The sequence below is a fragment of the Falco punctatus genome (assembly GCF_963210335.1).
Source record: "Falco punctatus genome assembly, chromosome: 14".
Lineage (NCBI taxonomy): Eukaryota > Metazoa > Chordata > Aves > Falconiformes > Falconidae > Falco > Falco punctatus.
Genome location: NC_137594.1, coordinates 976,607 through 997,238, shown reverse-complemented (window position 1 = coordinate 997,238; position 20,632 = coordinate 976,607). Strand labels below are relative to the sequence as shown.

The 20,632-nt window shown below is 48.6% G+C and overlaps 1 protein-coding gene across 3 annotated transcripts in view; it reads left to right on the top strand.

Annotated features, from left to right (window-relative positions):
* Nucleotides 1-20,632, top strand: part of ZFHX3 (zinc finger homeobox 3) — a 269,024-nt gene that overhangs the window by 181,272 nt on the left and 67,120 nt on the right. For all 3 annotated transcript variants that reach the window (XM_080365094.1, XM_080365093.1, XM_080365092.1), the window contains one exon: nucleotides 11,554-11,785. In XM_080365094.1, coding sequence (XP_080221220.1) covers nucleotides 11,554-11,785 — 232 coding nt within the window. The remainder of the gene's footprint in view (nucleotides 1-11,553; nucleotides 11,786-20,632) is intronic.

Genomic DNA, 20,632 nt, shown 5'->3' with positions numbered 1-20,632 from the left:
GGTGGAAACCAGGCCTGTGAAGGTGTGCTAGGAACCACTGCACGTTCAAGGATTGAGGAGATGTCCCAGTTAAATCTGGAGGAGGCTGTGGTTGGAAGGATTCTCCTCACCAAGAACTTGGTAGCTTTCCTCACAGATAGTTGCTCGGTGGTATGGGGCAAGGAGCAATTGCCTGAATTTATATACACCATTCTTAAGACACATTAGTGTGCCTTGGGTTCATGGAAGCCCTTACAACTGTCTTAAACATAGGAAATACCAGACTTGAGGTTGCCTTAATGCAGCCCTTTGTGTGCAGGCGTTATTATAGTTTTTAATTACAAGTAATTCCATACATATTTTTCCAGTAGGATTCTTGCCTCATTCTGCAAGTGAGTAATTATTCTGTTTCTTTTTATCTTCCTCTTTCATTACATTGCCCCAGGCTTTGTCTAATACAATCCAAAGCTTTCACTGAATGAAGAATTATTTATTTTCTCATGGGCATTTCTGTGGTGCTCTGTGTTCTGTTTGTGTGTTTCGCAGACACTTAATGAACTTACCTTCACAGTGCTTGTCTGAAATCGGATGGTGCTCCTGTCCTTGTGTTTTGGGTATATTGATGCACTACTGCTGCATCAAAGGTTGTAATCTTGGTTGCCCAGCTTGGTGCCCAGCCCTGCAGCCCAAACCTCTGAAGAAGTGCTGCTCTGCCGGGAGGGCTTCACTGGCTTAGTCTTGCTCTACCGGTTTTCATTTCACCTTCAAGATTCAAGGAATGTTACGTATTTCCTCTTCCTGCTTCTGTTCTCTGCTGTACTAATTCACTGCACCTTCCTTTGGTTCTCCTCTTGTACCGCCTGCTCTTGAAAATCCTTGTGTTACCCACATCTCCAGACTGCCACAGCTGCACCACCACTGCTGCTGTCCTGTCCAGCGTTCCCTTTGTGGCAGCAGCCCTTAACGTGCCCCAGAGTCCATATGGTGCCTTGTCTGTGTCCTGGGCTGGCTGCTTTGAGCCCAGCTCGGTCAGGGGCGTTGGATGAAGAGAAGGCTGCTACTATGTGGGATGCTGGAGAAGGCAGCAGAGCAGATGCTGGTGAGGATCCTGATGACCTGCCAGCTGAGGAGGTACCACCGTACACTGCAGCAGGTGGAGTTCTGGAAGGGCTGATGGCTCCGTGTCTAGGGGTTACATGTTTCTGTGTTGCAGGGGTGCTGTCGTGAGGCAGGAGGGCAGAGTTCGGGCTTTTGTTGGCCAAGGTTGCACAGAGTCCTCCAGTTGGCTGGAGAAAGTGGAGATTGGTTCTCGCAGCTGGTTCTCTGTGAGGACCGTGGACGAAGGATGAGCTTGGTCTGTTGTTCCTAAAGGCATCCTTGTTGGCTTCTGTGAGGGGAGGTTGTGTCATCCATCTCTTCGATATTGATATTCTTCGATTTATGGAGAGGATTAAAAAATTGTCTTGTGTTGTTTGTTGTTATTGTATGGTTATCTGTTGGGATTCAATGTGGTACATTGCTGTAGGAAGTTATAAAGAAGCTATATGAAAACAAGGAAATCTTCAGTCTCTTATAGTGCTTGTAACTTCTCCAGAGATAGATGAAACAATAAATACCGGGCAAGGGAAGTTAATCTGTGTCTGTAGTATTTTATTAAATAACGTGAACTCAGTGTGGTTTTCTGTGGCTGGTTCAATTTCCCACATGGTTTTATGGAGCATTATTACAGTGGTCCCTTGCTGCGCGTGTCAGCGGGACGGCTGCCTGTGGGTCGGCTGCAGCAGTGCCCGCCTGTCCTGCCTGGTCCCGCAGCACCTCTGGAAGGACATTGCGTCCCCGGCGTTCCTCCAGCCTGCTGCCCGGCTTCCAGCTGCGGTTGCCTGGAGCCCAGCCAGAATGTGGAAGGACTGGTGAGGGCTCACGGAGAGGCATCCAGCCTCGTCCGTGTCCTGCTGCATGCCGAGAGCGTGCTGCCCTCCACGAAAAGGGAGCCGCTTCCCCTCGGGCTGCTTCCCTCTGTGGGAACCTCCTTGTGCCGCTCCCCAGCACAGGCGGGTGCCTCTCGGCTTCGGGATGCGGTGAGCAGCGCAGCGGGTGCGGAACGCTCCTCAAGCTTTTCCTTCAGAGCGTGGTGGTTTCTTTTCCAAAAGACTTAATATGGGGGGGGAATACCATTTTAATTTAAATTCTTCAGGCAGGATCCACGCATACAGAGAGGGTTTCAGGTAGTTGTTTTAAGTCGGAGCCGGCGTTAGCAACACAAGACCAAGTGTGTGTTACGTGCCGTGCCTTCGAACACGCAGAGCCCGCTCGGAGGTCCCTCACAGCGTAACACATGGATCACTCCTTTTGCTGCTGGAGGAAATAATACATCATCTGTATGGATAGTCGTAGTCTTGTTCTGCGTTATGGAAAGCCTTTTTCAATCGCTCAACAGCCATATAATTACAATATGGACAACAGATTTTTATCCTGCTGTCTTTTCAGGTTCCCCCCAGCCCTTTTTATTATATAATTTGCCTTTTATGCAGTAACTTGCTGTATTCACAGGCTGTTCCAGTTCAGTTGGAGTGTTCACAGCTTAACAACTCACACTGAAGTTATTATTTTCAAGTGTATGTACAAAATATGTTTTAAAAAAAAGACTGTACAGTGGGATTGCTGAGCCTGCCTTTGGTTGCTGTCTTGTCTTAATGTTCAGCTGTTCTTTTCATGTTTCTTCTCTTAACCCTGGGAAAGATAAGGCTCCCTGAGTTCCTCAGCTCTTGGCTGTCCCCAGCACTGAGAAAGGAGTGGACTGGAAGGCCTGACCTCCTTGGTGATGTTGCCGAGTTGTGGCAAATAAAGTTCTTGCTGTTTTTATAACTTCATCCTGTTGCTGTCCATACAGTACTTTGCAGGCACTGCTTTTAAAAAGGAAATACAAGATTTTCTGTCATATTTCTCCAGGGGTGACAGCATCCATGCAAAGTATGGGGTGACAAAACCATGCATTTTCCTGAGGAACAAAATGTCATCAGTTCAGGTTTTGGTGAGCTTGCAAGAGGCACCCCACCGTCACCAAACCACTGTGCTGCACTGCAGAAGCTGCTGTGTGAAGCTCGGCTCACAGTTGACATCCCTCAGGTCCCTGATTTGTAACAGAATGTACTTCACATGAAGTGTATTGGGTTCATGTTTCTTAGAGGTGCACGAGTGAGTAGCAGTAGATGCCCTTGCAGACTTGCAGGGCCGTCATGGGTCCTGCAGCAGAAGCCACGCACGGCTGGAGCGGGAGCACACAAGGTTGAGGGCAGCACTTTTCGGAGCAGCTGATAGGAAATGTACTCTCAATTGTGCTTTGTTTTTATCACTATAATTAGCAAGATCAATACACACACTCCTGTATTCATCTCCACATATAGCAGAGCTTACGCCTGTGCCTCCCTGGGGAGAGCTGTGAAGATTTCAGGGATCTGGAAAATTCTCTGAAGTTGCAGTTGCCCAAGAGTTGGTCCGTTGTGACTGCAGCTCTTGTAATGCAGTAGTGGGAGAAAAGAAAGTTCCACGGGTGTAGGAAGAGCCCAGGTGCGGTGAGACCTTCCCCCCTTGCTGCTCAGCGATGTATAGCGTAGTGCCTAGCTGCACCCAGGGATACCCGTGTGCTACCAGAGTTAAATAATGCAGGTGGTGAATGGCATCTCCGAGTGCTACCTTAGCTCCCTTCGCATCTCCTCCCTCCCTGAGGATGTCGGCATGCCATCGTGCCTCCTCTGCTCTGGGGGTGCCTCTTCTGGGGTGGAAGGGGATGGCCAGCCCAGCTGGGCCAGCATGGGCTTTGCCATGGGCTTTGTTCTTCCTCGAGGGCACAGGAGGAATCTTAGTGATGCTCTTACACTTTCAGTGGTCCCACACAGATTTTCATCTTTGGGGATCTCTTTTAACGAATGATTAATTAGTACTTTCAGATCTGTCACACAATTAAAAAGGTGGGGGGGTCAATACAAAAAAGTTCAACCTTTCTTGGCTCTTGTTTTCTGTTAATCTCTCTCGGGGTTTTTGCCCACTGACCCTGGGGGACTGTGAATACGTGGGGATGCTGCTCGTCACAGTCTGCATAAACAATGTCCTCGTTAAGAGCTGATCGGCTTAGCCAGGCCCCATGAAGAAGTTAGCTGCCAGAGCTGAGCAGAAGCTGGGACTGTTGCCTCCCTCTGGGCTTTAGCCCCTCCTCATTAAGCAGGTCCGGGCTATTGATTGGGAGCTTGTGTTTGGAAGAGTCTTACTTACTCCATGCATTATCTTGACAGATTGATCAGACCTGATTGAGAACCTCTTAAAGGAACGAACAGCTGTAATGGGAAAGTTGGACTCTGTCATCCGTTAGGATGATTCTGGGAGCGAGAAGAACGAGGCTGACATCTTGGAGCAATTGTATTTACAATTAACATGGCTGAAAACGATTGCCTCTATTGATCCCCCCTTCCTGCAATTACAGCCCCATTGTTTACATTCCAGCACTTCGGTTATAAAAAGGAAATTCAATAATTATTGCATTATTTAAAGTTAAAGTGCCACAGAGTTTGCTGGCTACGCTTGCTGGTTGATTTAACGTTCAGTAAAATCCATGCTGAGCTCTCCATCTTTAGGCTGAGCAATATTTGGCTTTTAATGAGACTTCAAGGGCTGGTGGAGCAAGCCCAGTCTGCTGGGCGACTTTTGGGGTCGTTTATGGGGGAATCCCAAAGCATTTCAGCACAGCAAGCACCAGCCTTGTGGCCGGCGGGTGAGCATCTGTGGCCTCTGCCCGCGTGGGACCTCATGGGGATGGCTCCTATCCCGTGCTGCGAGGGGGGGTGGCTGTTACTTGGAACTGCCGGGAACTCGTGTGCCTCGTACGTTACTGCTGACCTGCCAGGCTCTGCTCAGCTGCCCTGTGTGTTGCTGCAGGGCTCTTCTTTGAGGAAAGTCCTTGGTCTTGCTTCTCTCCTGCTTCGCATCATGGCGGTCGGGAGCTCGTGGTGTGACGGCCAGGGGCTCTGCACGGCCACGCTCCATTCTTCTCAGCAGGTCTGTGCTTGCCTGGGGCTCACGGGGTCAGTGTCAGCCCCGTCATGATACCAGGGGTATTCACTTCATGCCAGGCAGGGTTGAAGGGCACCGAAAAGATGTTCAGAAGGGGGCGGGAGGGTTAGGCACAGGCTGTTAATTGGGGTGGCTGGTGCTGTTCTTTAGGCCTTTCAGCGTGACTTAGGGACTTGCATCGAGCATCTCAGCCGCTTTGGCGTGAGGGAGTGCTACCTTTCCAGCCTTCTGGAAAGAAAAATAAAGATCAGGAACCAAAAACTAAATCACAGTTCAGATTTGTTGCGCACAGTCTCCTTGTCCTCATCTTGTGGTGGTGTTTTTAAAGGCTTGGGCGATAATGAGGAAGCTTTAGCTGGAGGTGGGGGAGTGGTGCTCACCCTTAGGCCGTTCCAGTTACCACAAGCTAAACTGCAAAAACTTGTGGCCATGTGAGTCTGAACTCCACGGTCGGCAAGCCACGCGAAGGAGCTGTTATGCAAGGAGCTGGAGAACCTGGAATGAGGGAAGGGTTTTGTAACGCTACTTCTTCAGAAGCAGTAAACAACTGCAGTATGTTGGTGGAATACGAAAAAGCATAAGTTCATCTTTTGAACCTGCTGTATGGAGAATCAGTTTTTTCCTCCTTTCAAAACATCTGGGCTGCGGGGTGGCTGCAAGCACGCCAGCGCATAGCCAGCATGTGTTCTCGCTGCATGCAGCATCCGCCCCGCATCTCCGTCAGCTCCAGGAAATTCCAGCCGGGGCTGCAGGTGTGAAAGGAGAGCAAGACGGATGGGCCAGCTCTGACTTTTATGGAGTACTTGGAACAGACTGGGATCAGACAGCTGCATCCACATGACTTTCATTAAAAATTCAGATTCTTCTCTTCCAGGACTGTGATTTATCTCGTGCAGCAGATCAGAGGCACATGGGGGCCAAGAGACACTTAGGAGGCTTCTGAGGTCTATTGCAGGGTCTGGTCCCTTTCCATGGCAACCTGTAGCCTCCCCTCCAGCTCTGGTGTAAGGATCGTGTCTCGTCTGGCTCCCCAGGAGTGCATTGTCACCGGCACGGTTCTTGCTGGCATGTGAAATGTTTCCTGCCAAGCCTGTTACTAATTACCCGTGTCTGACTTCACCCTGAGGAAGAGTCAATCCCTGGGCATCCTTCTGTGCTGAGGATGTGCTCATAGGGCTGGCGTGCCTCCAACACCTCCTCCTGAACGCGGCAGGGTGTGCTGGTGTTGGCTTTCACAGTAACCCTGTGTGGCTTGAGATCTCGCGTAACCCCTGCGTGCTCCGCTGGTTCTGCGTGCCACCGTGGGCTTCACAGGGGTCCTGCCGGCTCTGGGGCTCATTGCTGGTGCTGGTCAGATGTAAATGCTTGCAGGAAAGAGGAGGAGCAGTGCACATCTGCAGCGATGCTCCCTTCCACGGCTTTTGTAACCCTTCAGCAGTTTTTTGGCTCCTTCTTCCTCAGCTGCATCTGTCAGTTCTTTTAAGTCACTAATTTTACCCATTCTAACAGAGCAGACATCGTGCTGAGTTCAGCAGTACAAGGGTGTTGCATGTGGAAAAAAAAACCTCTTCCAAAGACATTTGAGACTGAAAACTTTTTCTTGAAGAAGCTCTTGGTAGTTGAGTGGCCTCCAGTTTTGTGGCAGGAGCATCCTGTAACGTGAGCACCAGCAGGAGAAAGTGATCAAAAGTGATTTGGAAGGAGATTTCTCCATACTGTTTATCAATTAGCCATACCACCACCTGGTCTTGCTGAGCGATCAGAGTCGGTAAGCAGCAAGGGTGTTTGCGTAAATAAGCGGGCGGTGGGCTTCTCTGGCCGTCCCTGTCAGTGTGTTTGCAGAGATGTCTGATTTGGTTGGTTTAGGGTCCAGGTCCCTGCTGCAGCTGGTGGTCCTGTCAGCCCGCTGCTGGTGAGGAGAGGAGTTCTTTGTCTCGCAGCTGGCAGGCCGGGGGCTTTTGGGATTCCCACTGTTGGCAGTGCGGGTTTAGTCCTGAGCAGCTTTTAGGGCCCTCCAAAGGGCAAGCTTTATGCAAGATAAATTTAAGTTTGCGTAGAAATGAGGCCTTTTTGCTAATGAATAACATCAAAAGCACGAGATAGTTCAAAGTGGTTATTGCATCTCCCTCGTGAGCTAGGGTTACAGTTCAGATAGCCCCAGAACAGTGTCTGACCCACTAAATGTAGCAAATAAGGTTTGAAAAATAACATTGTGCCTTCTGGCAACAGAGTGCTATAGGGAGGATTATCCGCTCATGTTACCATAGGAATCGGGCTCTTTACACAATGACTGTAATAATACAGAAGAGGTTTTAAGCAGATAAAGGTTTAACATCTTTTAATACTTAAAAGACATACAAAAGTTTTTAGAAATGAGATTAAATGGTGAACGTTAACTGCAGTAACACCTACGTAGGTATTCAGCAGGAGAGTTCATTACTTGTGTAGTAGTAGCAACATGGATCCTCAGTTCCAGTTACAACACTCTCATCTCCGAAGAACTTGGTCTGAGTACATGGCACGGGGGTGAGGCGGACTGCCTGCAGTCAGACAGATTAATACAGCTGTCGCATTAAATTCCATGGTTATTGAAAAGTGCTGTGGGTGAGGCGGTGTTAGATGGGGAAAAGACAGACTGTAAAATAAACAAAGTTTGCAGGATGTGAGAGATGGAGGTGAAGAGAAAGAAAAACTGAATGTAACATCATCCCATACTTTGTTTAAAAGTAGTTTTCCATAGTCATACGCTGTGAACATTTATTATGCTGTTATTTACTAGAAGAAAGCAATTCAGAGCCAGACGTTAGAGAGCAAGGGCTGGAAAGTCAGTCCATCAATCCGGCATGGGTCTGCCCGTCCCAGCACAGGCAGCCTTGCTCGTGCTTGCATGGGCACCTCGCCGGCCCGTGCCCTCCGCACCCGTCCCCTGCGCCGAGGGGCTGGGGCAGCGCTGGCACCGGTGTGCAGGTGTCTCCCCCTCCTCCTCCTGCGCTGGAGGGGCCGGGGCTGTGCGCTGCGATTCCCACAGGGATGGCGTGTTGCCTGCTGGCCCCCAGCACTCTGCAGTGCGTATAAGCACAAGTTACAATTTTTCCCCTGCTTATTTAAACTGTCTTCGCGTTCAGACCCTCTAAACGTGCCAACTTCTTTGAGCCAAACCCAGAGGAAGGGCTCTGTGCAATACTCCCTGAACCGCCCAGGAACGCGCGTCAGGCAGATCGTGTGGGGCAGGGCTGAGGCCGTCCCAGCGGCTGGCGCGAGCGTGGCCGCCCAGTGAGCATGGTTTGGTATGGAGTCACCCTGAAATACTGTTTTTGTTGTGAGAAGCTAAAGGAGAGGCTCCGGCGGTGGTTGTCGGTGCCCCTCTGTGGGGCTGGGCTGGCAGCCAGCTCTCCCCGGCGGCTGCTCCCCATCCCGGGGGTTTGTTTGCCATCCTGCTGCCACGCGGCTGTGCCCGGGTGATGCCACCCCGCGCGCAGGGCAGAGCTGCAGTGGGTACCTCTTGACGTTGAGATGAAGTTGCCAAATATGGGGGCTCGTCACCAGTGGGGAACTGGTGTTCCGTGGGAAAGGTCTGCAGAGAAGGTCAGGGGCTGGCGGTGCAAGGTTTATGGCAAATGGAGGAGATGAGGTCTCTGAGCAGGATCGTCCTGTGTGAGTCACAGCCCGAGAGCCGAGCGCTTCCCAAATGGAAGATGGACCAGATTTCGTTTGATTTGTGTGTAGGAATAGGTGTTGTGAGTGGCACAGTGTTATGCTGCGGTTAATGTACATACAGGAACAGCCCGCATCCCCCTGGGAAGCTGTACTCGTGAGCCGTATGGTTTCCATCAGAGCGTTCCTCTATCTGTTTCTGATTTAAAGTGGAGCTTTGACTAAACCTGATCAATATTTTGCATACCATGCGTGAAGAACCAGATGTTGGAAGTTTCCTATCGTTGAGAGGGAGGGGGCAAACACCCCCTCCCGGACTTGCAGAAATCAATGTTCTCTGACAGTAGTTGGTTGGTTTTCCTAGGAACAATATATTCTTTTGATTTTCAAGTTGATTTGTCTTCTAATAAGGTTCTGGTTTAATATTTTGATTTTTTTTTCTGTGATACGGGTAAATTCTCACAAGAGGAAAGCTTAACAGTGTGATGGACAATAACCACATGTACTTGTCCAGCGTTTTGTCACTTCCAGCAACTCACAGCTAGTGCTTGCTGGTCCGTCACATTGTCTTATTCTGGCCTGCTCCTTTCCTCTGTTGGAAGACTGACATGATTCAGAGGTAGGCGTGCGATGTCGTGCCGTGTCTGGGGTGGACTTGGTGGTGTTGGCACCCTCAGGTCTTGATGCCTCCGGCACAACAGGCAGGCAAAGCTGACCCAAGCAGAAGGGGTATCTGAACATGCATGAAGTGGGCGCAAAAGAGGAGCAAAATATAAGACATGTTTGTTAAACTGTTTAAAACAAATGTTTTCCTAAAACCCCCTTTCAAATGAGAGTAGTACAGACTGTGCCTCTGGTTCCCATGTCCTTAATATTTCCTTGAACCTGTGACCAGTTTTTTCTCTAATTGATCACTAGGGGTTTCCTCTGCCTTCTCGCAGAAGCTACTGCTGAGCCAATTGCCACTTTCTGAGCTTGAACGTGATGTTGGCAGGATGGGTGCTTCCCCGACATCCCTCTTGACTGACGGAAGACAGGGGTTGCTGTGCATCTCCTGGAGCGAGACCCCCAGGCTGCGGCGAGATGGGGCAGCAGGGGGGTTTTATTGCCAAGGCTGTATCTTAAGCAGGGCAGAGAGAGGCTGGGTAAGCCGGGCCACGCAAGCCGTGTGTGGCTCTTGTGACTGGCTCACTATCCTTAGCTTTTTATGTCTTAAGCCATTTCTCCTTTTCTGTCTCAGAAAGAGAGTAATGCATGCAAACAATAGAAATGAGTGGAAGAAGAAGTTCTTATGAGGGAAAACAGCAAAAAAAAAAACTTTTGAGGGCACCAGCGGGATTAGTGCCCTAGTGAATTCTTCAAATATTACAGTGAATTTAATTAAATACATCGCAATCCCAAAAGAGGCTAGTCTAATTAGCCAGATCTAGAATACATTTATTCTCTTCCTTCACCCTTCCAATCAGAAGCCTCAGCATCAGCTCCTATCCTATTTTTAATCATTCCTAGACTCAGAGGGCTCTCCTTCCTCCGTGTTAGCTAAGCACACAGCGCTGGGTAATATGTCTTTAATCTTATCTGAGCTGTAACTCAGATAATAGACATCAGAATTTTTACCAGAAGGTCCTGGCTGCACATAGGCAATATTTTTGATTGACAAATCTTGAGTTCATGTCCAAATCACCCTACTTATGTGCCTTGGACAAAGTGCATGGTGAGGCAAGAGTTTCATGAGATGACCCAGAAGACAAAAAGAGGTCTTGAGGTTGGACAGCAGAGCTGGCAGGGATTATTTTTTAGCTGAAATGTAGGTGTGTAGTGAAAACACCAAATAGCCCTCACTGAGGAGTCTAACATTTGACTTCGGTATCCGTTTTTCTTCAACTTGTGATAAACCCTTACTGTGGGAATTGGGAGGGTTACTGTGAGCTCTGAGTCCTGGTGCTGCCCAAACTGGACAGAGTGGGGCTGTGCCGTGGCAGCCAACATAGCTGTAAGCAGTGAGTTTGTCCCTCTGCTTTTAAGAAATAATTGCTGCATCCTTGGGATCTGTGACATAAAATAGCTATTCATTTCCCTAGCAGCATGGACCTCTGTGCCAGACGATGGATAGATTTTGTCAAATAATCAAGGTATAATCTTGAATTAGCTATATTGACTGCAGTAGCGGAGCTTCAGAGGGTGGCAAGATTTTATTTCTAAGTGCTAACCTCTTGCAGTGGTACCCAGCCGCGTGCTCACCATTGGCTTCTCAGTCTGGATTGTTGTGGCAGATGTCTTCCAAGCCAGGCTGCTGCTTTCTTCCGGGTCCGAGGGAGTAAAACCCAGATGCCAGGGAACAGAGCGCTCGATGATGGGTAGGATGGCACACACTCTATGCTCTGCTTCCATATGCTGTTTCTAGGACCTCTTGATCTGATGGGTTCTTCGTGTTCTAGGATTGCTGTGGTCTTAGTCGTCTTAGTTTACAATGAGAATTTATCAAATTTAGTTTTATCTGTTTGACATGCAGTTGGATCCTCTCCCAGGATGAGCTTCAAATATGAAAGAATTAGCCATGCGTAGGTGTGAATAGATGTTAATGTTAGATCTGGTATTTTCTTTCACTGAAGGAGAAGATCTTGCCTATCTTGATTTTTGCTTCTGTGCTCATTTCAGCGTGTTATGTTTTTCTTGCTTCTAAGCAGGAGAATGCATGGTACCCTGAGAATAAACAGGCTTGATCTTACTGTGTCTTTGTCAAAATGTGGTTTCTTTCTTAATTCTCAGGTGGCTTTTAGCAATTTACAGTGGACTAACCCAGGGAGACTGGAGATGATAAAGGAAATTCACATCTCTCTGCTTTATTCTTCACAGCACCTTCAGCATCACGAGAGCGGGGTTGAGGGTGAAAGCTGCTATTATCACTGTGTCCTCTGTAACTACTCCACCAAGGCCAAGCTGAACCTTATCCAGCATGTGCGTTCCATGAAACACCAGCGGAGTGAAAGCCTACGTAAGCTGCAGCGCCTCCAGAAAGGTCTTCCTGAAGAAGAGGAAGACTTGGGACAGATCTTCACCATCCGGAAGTGTCCAGCTGCTGAGGCTGGTGAGTGCTGCCTCCCTTGCATGAACAGGGTCGGGCTCTTGGCTTCTCTGCGTCACAGGATTTGACCAGCAGCATCAGAGCCTCCACGCAGTTCCGTGCCAAGCTCGGTGGCTTTTCTTGTGTCTCTTCCCTGCTGTGGGGGTCAGTATTGCTTGTCAGTAATGCGTTACGGGAGTCACGGCTGCCCTGGGGTAGCACAAGACCTTTCTTGTACCTGCAGCATCCAGCATAGCTCTGCCTCATGGGGCTGGTGGCTGGTGGCTCTGAAGCACCAAATACTTGGGCACATGCTTCGTTTTGTAGTTGTAAGTGGTCCCCTCCGTTCCAGCAGGGTAAACGCGGGTTTGACTTGTAGATGTGTGTATGTTTGTTCTGGTTAGTTTCTTACACAGGGGAATGTTGTATGCGTGTCTAAAGATACCATCACATTTAGACAACTCTAACGAACTATCGTACTATACTTTCTGTAGCTATTTTGTAACGTGTTAAGTGATGTCTTGAGCGCCAGTGCAAACCTGTCCCAGCTGGTTCATTGATTTCTAGCATTTCAGCCACACTGGATCGGGAGGAAGAGCTGGTTGCAAGGGGTGGGCAGGAGAAGGGGCTGGTTTTCCGTGTCTCCTCTTGACAAGGTGGATAAGGTGAAGGACTTGGATGAAGCATTTGCTCATACAGAAAGGACAGGTAATAGGAAGGGGATTGCAGCTGTGAATCTAGCAAGAGAAAATGTACATTAAAGGGAAGAGGCTGGGCAAAAGAGAAATTATACTTTTTTTAATTGTTTAAAGGGTTAAGAAGTTTGGGGTTTTTTTATGTTAGGAAAAAAGCAAGATCTAGTGAAGCCCTCTTTGAAGGGAGCAGGAGGAGGAGGAGGGGAGCCTGCCCAAGTCTTCTGGTACACGTGCTGTCAGGGATGTGAAGACACTGGAGCTGGAGCAATGCCAGCAAAAGCCTTTACAACCCTCCTCTTGGCTTCAGCCAGGACTTCCCTGCAGGACTGCTGTTGAAATTGCTAAATCTTACAGAAATCGCTGAGGAACTGGCATTTTGCAATTAATGCACATAGGGACAAGGAGAGTGATCTTAGCTTAAAGGCAGTGAGAAAGGAAAGCAGCACAAACTGGAAGAGAATAGGTGTGGGTCTTAGAAAGGTCCATTGAATTAAGACCTGGGTTGCGTTGCTGTTATGCATGTTAGTAACAAGGACCTGAAATAATTGCGAAACACCCAAAAAGTAAAGCAGGAGATTTTTCATTAAGAGTTAAATTCAGTCTCATGGAAAAAAGTGACCGATCTGTGAACTCAGCAGCCCAGTGGAGTAGAGGGCATGGAGCATGCTTTCCCAAAGGTCACGGCGGCAGTGAAAGCGTGCTGTGGTTGCCACACTGTCCCGGAGGGGACAGCAGCTCTTACAGCCGTTCTGCTTCTCTGCAGTGCTCCACTGTAGAAAAACATTCAGATTTTGAAAGGGTATGTTGATCAGTGTCGTATGATTTGTGAGTTTTCTTAAAAATAAAATGAACAGAGGGAAGAAACTGTCTGTGCCCTTTTGTGATATACAGAACAATCCTAAAAAAATCTTCGTTTACTTTAGAAATTTTTGTTTACCTTGTCTTTTACTTTAGAAGCCTTATCTTTCCCTGTACGTCCACCAGGATTATGACATGGCAGGTACTGACAGTGCAGAAGCGTACTAGCTGAAACTGTTTAAAAAAAAGTATGTAATTTTAACTGAAAGTTGTGACAAGTCACTAAAAGGAAATCTCAGTTTAAAAATATTTTATTTTTTTGAATGGCTTGAGATAATCTCCTTTAACCTTGTTGGTTCTTCAACAGAAACTGACAGCAAACAAGACACTGAGAATTTCTTTATCATACTTTACTTCAAAGGTTAAAAATACAAGTAAGGGTAAGACTCTGTAGAATGCAAAGGGGAACCTGTGGTCTCTTTTGCAGGTCATTTTGACCTGAGATACTTCTTTGCAAACACTCTTCCAGCCCATTGTTGAGCAAGAGTAAGCAGGCACACCTCACCAGCGCACTGGTGGCCACAGGCACAAGGCGCTGGTCCAGTTATCCCTGCAGTGACAGGAGTCAGATTTGGATGAGAAGCTGCAGTACCCTCGTGGGAGAGAATGGATGCTTTCATCTCTCACTTATGCTGATCCTGTTAGGGTATCAGAACATCAACTCGAATGTAAAGCAGGGTGGCTCCACTGCCCCAGGCCAGCAGCTGGGCTGAGGCTGTACCCTGAGGGAAGGCATGTCAGGATGCCAGCTGGTGCCTCTGCTCCTGGGTGTCAGGGCAGGCGGGGGCACGGCATCCAGGGGTGGTCCTCGCGGTGGGCAATGTCAGCCTCTTGCAGGGCACAACAATGATTTGTTTCTTGGCTTTCATTTATTCAGCGTGAATTCTTTACGCATAAAAAGATCTGCCTCAAACAGGCTGATCCTTCCCTTTTTTCTGTGACATTTAAACTCCCAGCATTATAAAATGCTGCTGTTACTTATTATTCAGCTGGCTGTTGTTATTTTTCTGAAGTTTTGGGTGTCAGTGATGTGTAGCAGGAATACGCACATACTTAGGCTTTAATTCGCTCTCCTGACGTGTGTGTTTTTTCTTGGATTTGAACTTTGCCAGTCTGTTTGGCTCTCAGACCTGTTCAGGATTGCCTCACATGCTGCTCAGTGAGGCTTCACCGACGGGTCTTCCCAGAACGGTGCTGCCAGCGTGGGAAACGCTTGTCTTTGTGGCAGGGCTGCACGTGGGGTTTGCAGCTGGCACTCTGCATTTCTTTCTCCTGTATAATACGACGGTGTCTGCTGTATCCCCATTATGAGGTTTTTTGCGGTTTTTTTCTGAGGTCTAGGTGGACTTTCCTCACTGCCTTTTGATGAGAAGTCTCTGGTGGTAACGGGTAGCACAAGAAAGTCTTCCTTGCGTTTTAGACACCTTGAGCAGAAAGTGATTTTCTGATCTGTGACACGTCTGTTGGGGGGCCCAAAGGGACAGTGACTTTTTTGCTGGTTTGCTGCATTACAAGTGCAGGGGTTTGTTTTGATGTCGCTGTTACTCTATGGTAATCATCACTGTGATTCTCTCTCCTCTAGTTAATTATATTTGGTTTAAATTCATTTTCCCTACAAATATAATACCAGCTTGCAGTTTTTTCCAAAGCGAATCCCCTTTTGTTATCACTGCTCTTTCTGAGACTCTTAAAACATTTCAGTCCTCACAGCTTTTCTACTTTCTGCAAAGCTCCTCCCTGGGAGGGTGGCCTGGCCCCAGACCGGCTGCCCCGGGAGGCTGTGGAGTCCCCATCCTGGGAGATGCCTGCAAGCCGATGGGCGAGGACGAGGCCCTGAGCAGGACCTCAGCTAGCACCTGTTTTCTCTCCCTGCAGAGCTGCAAGTGTTCAGGGCAGAGCCGGCAGAAAACTTCTCGTGCTAGTCTGTTTTCTTGCTGGTCTGGCTGGCCGGCTGCTGGTTTGCCTCAGCAGTAGTGTGAAAAACCATCCCTCTCCTCACTCCTTAGTCCGGTGTGCTGTGACCAAGAGCAAGCAGGCACAAGCAATCACATTGTAAGGGTTCCTGAGTTCCCAGGGGGTGGCGGGGTCCAGCCAGCTGCTGCCCCTGCCAGGGCAGACCCCTGGGCCAGCCGCGACTCGAGGCGAGGTGCCAGCACACAGCAGCCACAGTCGCTCCTCCTGCTGCTGGACACCTTTGTGGCTTTGCTAGAAATGCTGAAAGATTATTCACGGCTTTTTTCTTTCCCTAACTTCATCCAGTTTGTGCCAATCTTCTCATCTCCAGCTTTACATAAAACTGCGGGGTGCTGCCATGAAAGGTAACGCAGCCCTCGTGCTGTAGCCTTGTGTTAAGTGGGACTGTGTAGCCTGGGTGAGTGGAGTTGCCTTGTTCCCCTTCCCACTCCACCCTGTTTGCTCCGTGGCAGAGAGCAGGTGCCAGGGTTAAACGACGTGTCTGTCTGTGTGTATGTACTCGCCTGGTGTGTGCAAGCATGTAGGAAAAAGCATTGCTGCTGTGGGGCGCTGCGTAGATATTTGCTTGTATAGATGCATCTCAGTCTCTTGGAAGAGAGTGTCTGATCATACCTTAATTAGTCCTCTAACAATCTACAAAGGTCAGTGCCAATTGCCTGTTCATTTACATTTGTAATTGTGGTGGTTCTTGATTGCACATTAGTTGCAACTCATTCACTCCCACCCTGCAGAAAACACATGCAGCAGCCTAAGCAACATCCTTGTAGACACAAGGACCTTTGTCTCTGCTTGTGCGGGCAGCACAGCCTTCACTGAAACTTTTGTCTTTTATGGAAGAGAGCTTTAGAAGCTACACTCCACTTCCAGTAAAGGGATGATGAAGTCGTTGGCAGGGAAATTATATGGACATCAGGCAAGAAACCCAATCCTCCTTGAACTGGATAATTAAAGACAATTAAACTTTACTGCTTGCTCTGAGAAGTGTGCTAATTATGCAGGAGACAGGGAAGCAGGCCCAGGCTGGACGTTCAGCTGTTTTGTTGATCAGAAAGAATACAGCTTTAGGGGTGGGGGTTGATTTTCCTTACGGGGTATTTTTGGACATATATTGCTGTAGTATCTGGGCTGTTGCCACTGCAGATGTCAGCCCCTTGCTGCAGAAGCATCTGTGTAACGTTACCCATACACTAATTGATTTTTAATGATGGGAGTTTAGAGAGAAAAAAAACAACCCAAACCCACAATAAAAAACAAAACATTCTCGAGATGTAGGGATGGATGCACTTAGGACTCATTAGGTAATAATAGAAATAAGAGTGAAACAACCTGCACCAAATTTTCATTCTGGCTTTGGAAGTCTTTCCTTCTAGAAGGTGTTGAGTACAGACAGCCCATTTCATAACTCGGACAGCGGTGTGTGGAGTAGCTGGTCTGCAACGGAACTGCTGCTTCGTCTCCAGTACACATTGCACAGGGACATACACACTCCCCTGCTCGCCCTGTTGCTCTTCACGTGCCATCCACACGCATCAGGGTTTGTTACAGCCGCAGCTGTGAAGCCTGTTTCTCCTTAGGCAAGTGCTGTTCATAATTAATGTTTCCACCCTTACCTGTTTGTCCTGATTCTTCTTGTTTTCCATCTCTATCTGCTCTCCCTTTCCGTAGCTGTCCTCCTGTGGGAGGAGCGGAGGGGGTTTGCCCACGCTTCCCACTGTGTAGGGTAGGAGCCTGTCAGGTGTCCGTCAGGTTGGCACGTTCCTCACCTGCGCCGGAGTCCTGGGCGTCCCTGGCCAGGGATGGCTGCTTCACGCAGCCGCACGGGTCAGGCTTAGCCACACTCCTCAAGTCAGGAGAAAGTCCTGTTGCTTGTGGTAAGCTTGACCTGAGCTGAGGTCCCTCAGGCAAAACCACTCTGTGCTTGGGCTCCCCACTAGAATAACTAGATCCAGAAGGGTCAGGTGGAGCTGAGGCAAGAGACCACCTAGGATTTTATGATGCCCAGGAGTTTTTTGATCATACTCTTGTGTGAGTCCTGAATTTGTTGGCTTCTTCGAAGGGAAATGGATTTTAGCAGATGGAAATGTAGAGGACAGTTTGTATGGCCATGGAGTTGTGTTGGTACAACCAAGCTGCGCGGTGCCTCTGTGGCTGGAGGAGAGGTCCCTGCCCCGAGGCATGAGCAGCTGAGGCTGAGACCACCCCGCGTTGTCCAAGGGTGGAGCAAAGCACAGCAAGGAAAAGGTGTGTGCCTTTCTCCATCTTTTCCAGGGCGATTTGAGTACCACAGTCCAGACACAATCTGTGGGACCGTTGAGAATGCTTTTGAAAAAAACAACAAGGAATGTAGCAAGTGAGCCCAAAAAAGTCAGATTTGTTGTTCTTTACGGTTGTGCTGGAGTCCATCACAGAGCTTTGTGGGACAAATAAGAGGACTTGTGGAAAAGTTGTGTAATTATCTACTGGGAAATACTGACCATTTCTTAACTCTGTGAGTTACCTTATAGACTGTTTTACAAAGCTTTGTAGCCTTACTGTGAAAATCTGTAGGAAGGCTAAAAATAAAGTAATATCTTCTATGCAGTGCAGCTCTAGATACCTTTTTCTTAGCACCATGTACTTCTGGAGAACCTCTTTGTCCTTGTGGAGATGGGAATGTACCCCTAAGACCAGGCTAAGCCAGTCAGAGATACCACTCAGAGTTTTTGAAGAATTATTTTGCAGGACACATACCGTGAGGGGATGCCTCAATCTCCCCGTTTCACCGCAGAGAGCCAGTCCCCTATGGTGGACATACTGTTTCAGCAGTCCTGCTAATCTCTGCCAAATCCTTAGCAGCCATCTTCTTCCAACACACAAAGTCATTGTTGGGGCCCTCGCGTGTGAGGAGTGAGGGCAGGCTGTGTGGAAGCCGTTGCTAAACTCGGCCGAGCGCAGTCAAAAGCGCCTTTGTTTGGGCAGGAAGGGGCTGGCGCGGGTGTCAGCAGGGGGATTGCTGCCTGCCCGGCTCCCGTGCCCGGCCGTGCTGGAGCGTCCATGCCGCGCGCTCTGCCAGCAAACAGCAAGGGACTGGCTGCCCTCCCTGCTTCAGACAGGTTGATCACAATTATTTAGAGGAATACCTCTACTGTAAAGCCCTTTTCTGGTAACCCCTTGAAAGCTGCTGGCTCCTGAGCACCCTGGGAGGAGGGGGTACCCCGTAGCTCCTGCTTTTCCCCGTTCTCTGCTCCCGGGGCAGAGGCGGGTGCCCTGCCCATCCGGATCTTCCTCGTATTTCAGTATTCGACCTTCTGAAGGGCTGCAAACGTTAGACTGAAATCAGGATGTGAATTTTTAATGAAACCAAGTATGTAAACAGAACTAGGATATAGCTAGAGCAGTTGCCAGATGAGAAAACCCCATGTTGTTTAAAAATAGTAGTTACCAAACTGAGCTTGGCTCTGCCTGTGGTGCTTGCAGACAGCTGGAGGCTCATACGGTGCTCACACCTCTGTTTTCATTCTGAGTCATATGAAACACTTTGCTCATGTTCCTCTTGCTTAAAAGCAGTTTTGCAGCAGCACTAGGGATGCAAAGGCATTGCCATCGGGAGAGCGGTGATGGTAAATGGGAACGGAAGCAAGTTCCCGTGTGATCGGGAGCAGATTTGTGCATGAAACATTCAGGATGTGGTTTGCAGTATGAAAAGATTTGTCTTAGACAGAAAGTTTCTACTTAGCAGAAGAAAGGCTTGATGTCAGCCACATTTGTCAGTTTAAATTTGTGACTTGGAAGTCCCACAGCACGCCTTATCTTCCTCCTCAAGGCTGAGGCATTGCTCTCCAAATTCCCCTCTCTGCTGTCCAGGCTCTGCCATTCCTCCCTTCCCTTGGTGGCCATGCCCTGGACTCAGGGACTGTGGTCAGCCCCCATCGGTAAAATGAAATGAAACAAACTGTGGGGAAAGGGGACCTTCCACAGAAATCTCCTGTGAGGGAATTGTCCTGTTGTTTTCCCACCTCGAAGAGTGGGCAACCATGCAAGGCGTTTCTCATTCACAATCATCAAGCGTGGAGTAATTATTAATGTAATTTGTTACAACAGGGATGTGAGACGCTCCTCTGGAGTGGATTTTTCATGATTGCAGGCACTGTACTTCCAGTGGAACTTTTAAGACTTTTGAAATGAGACTTGATAATGCCGAATGATATTTCTCCCTGCTTGAAATAACTCAAAATTTATTGAGATCTGATGTCCTCCACTTGGTCTCAATTAAAAGGAATGTGGTCATTGCTAATGCTGGAGAAACATGCATGTTGCTCTCCTACATCTGATAGAGGTAATGGAGGGTTTCAGAAAGGAATAATTAGTTTGCTTTTGGAAGCCTCACTCCACTTTTCCTTGGGACTTAATTGCACGCAACAATTAAAAACTTCCCAAAGCAGATTACTTGTACAGTGTCTGCAGGAGAAGAGCGTACCAAGTTTATACTATAGCATCTACCAGCCTAAAGCATGCTGCAGCTCTGGCTCAGCTGGCAATGCACAGATTGACCTGGCTGGAACAGGTGGCCCTTGCAGAGGGCTGGAGAGGAGCAATGTGAGAGGTGCGTGCTGAGGGATTTGGGGTAAAATTTCCCACCTGGTGCAAGCAAGAGTTCCAAATGATGTTCTCCATGCCGTCTCCTCCCACTGCCCCTGCCTCTTACAGCTGGAGAAGCTCCTCTGGTTTCGTGCTGCTGCCAATCACCCCTTCCTCCTCAAAACGAGATTCCTTCCTCTGGTGTTCAACAGCTAACCTCGTTTCCCATGCTTCCCCTTGCCATTTCCAGGCTTGTCCTTGATTGACACATTTAATAATCTGCCAACCCAAATGATAATCTGAGCTCCTGTGCGCAAACATCAAATGCTGCCCAGCTTCATTAGCTTCTCTCAGGCTTTTTACCTCTCCCTCGCTCCCTGCAACCCAATATTGTCTTTTCCCAATACGTTATCTGTAACCCCCTGAAGGCAGCAGCCTGCTCAGTCTTTGTTTGCGAAGTGCGGCATGTAAATCCAACCAAATCATCCTTCCGTGGGTTGTCAAAGCAGCGCCCGGTGCATGTTGCTGCAGCCCAGCCGCAGCAGGTACTTGAGAGGGGGCCAGGAGGGCTGTTGGGTGCCTTGTCGCCCGCACCCAGCTTTCTGCCAGGGGCTCCTTCCTACAGCTGGGGGTGTGCAACAGCTTTGTTGTCTGAAGAGGAAATCTGTTCTGTCATCTCATCCTCAGACGTAGGGAGTAAGACAAGCTATTGTCCTGTTTTGAGAAAACATTCACCCACAGTGCAATAACATACGTGAAATAGCACAAAGATGAAAACGGCTCTTGG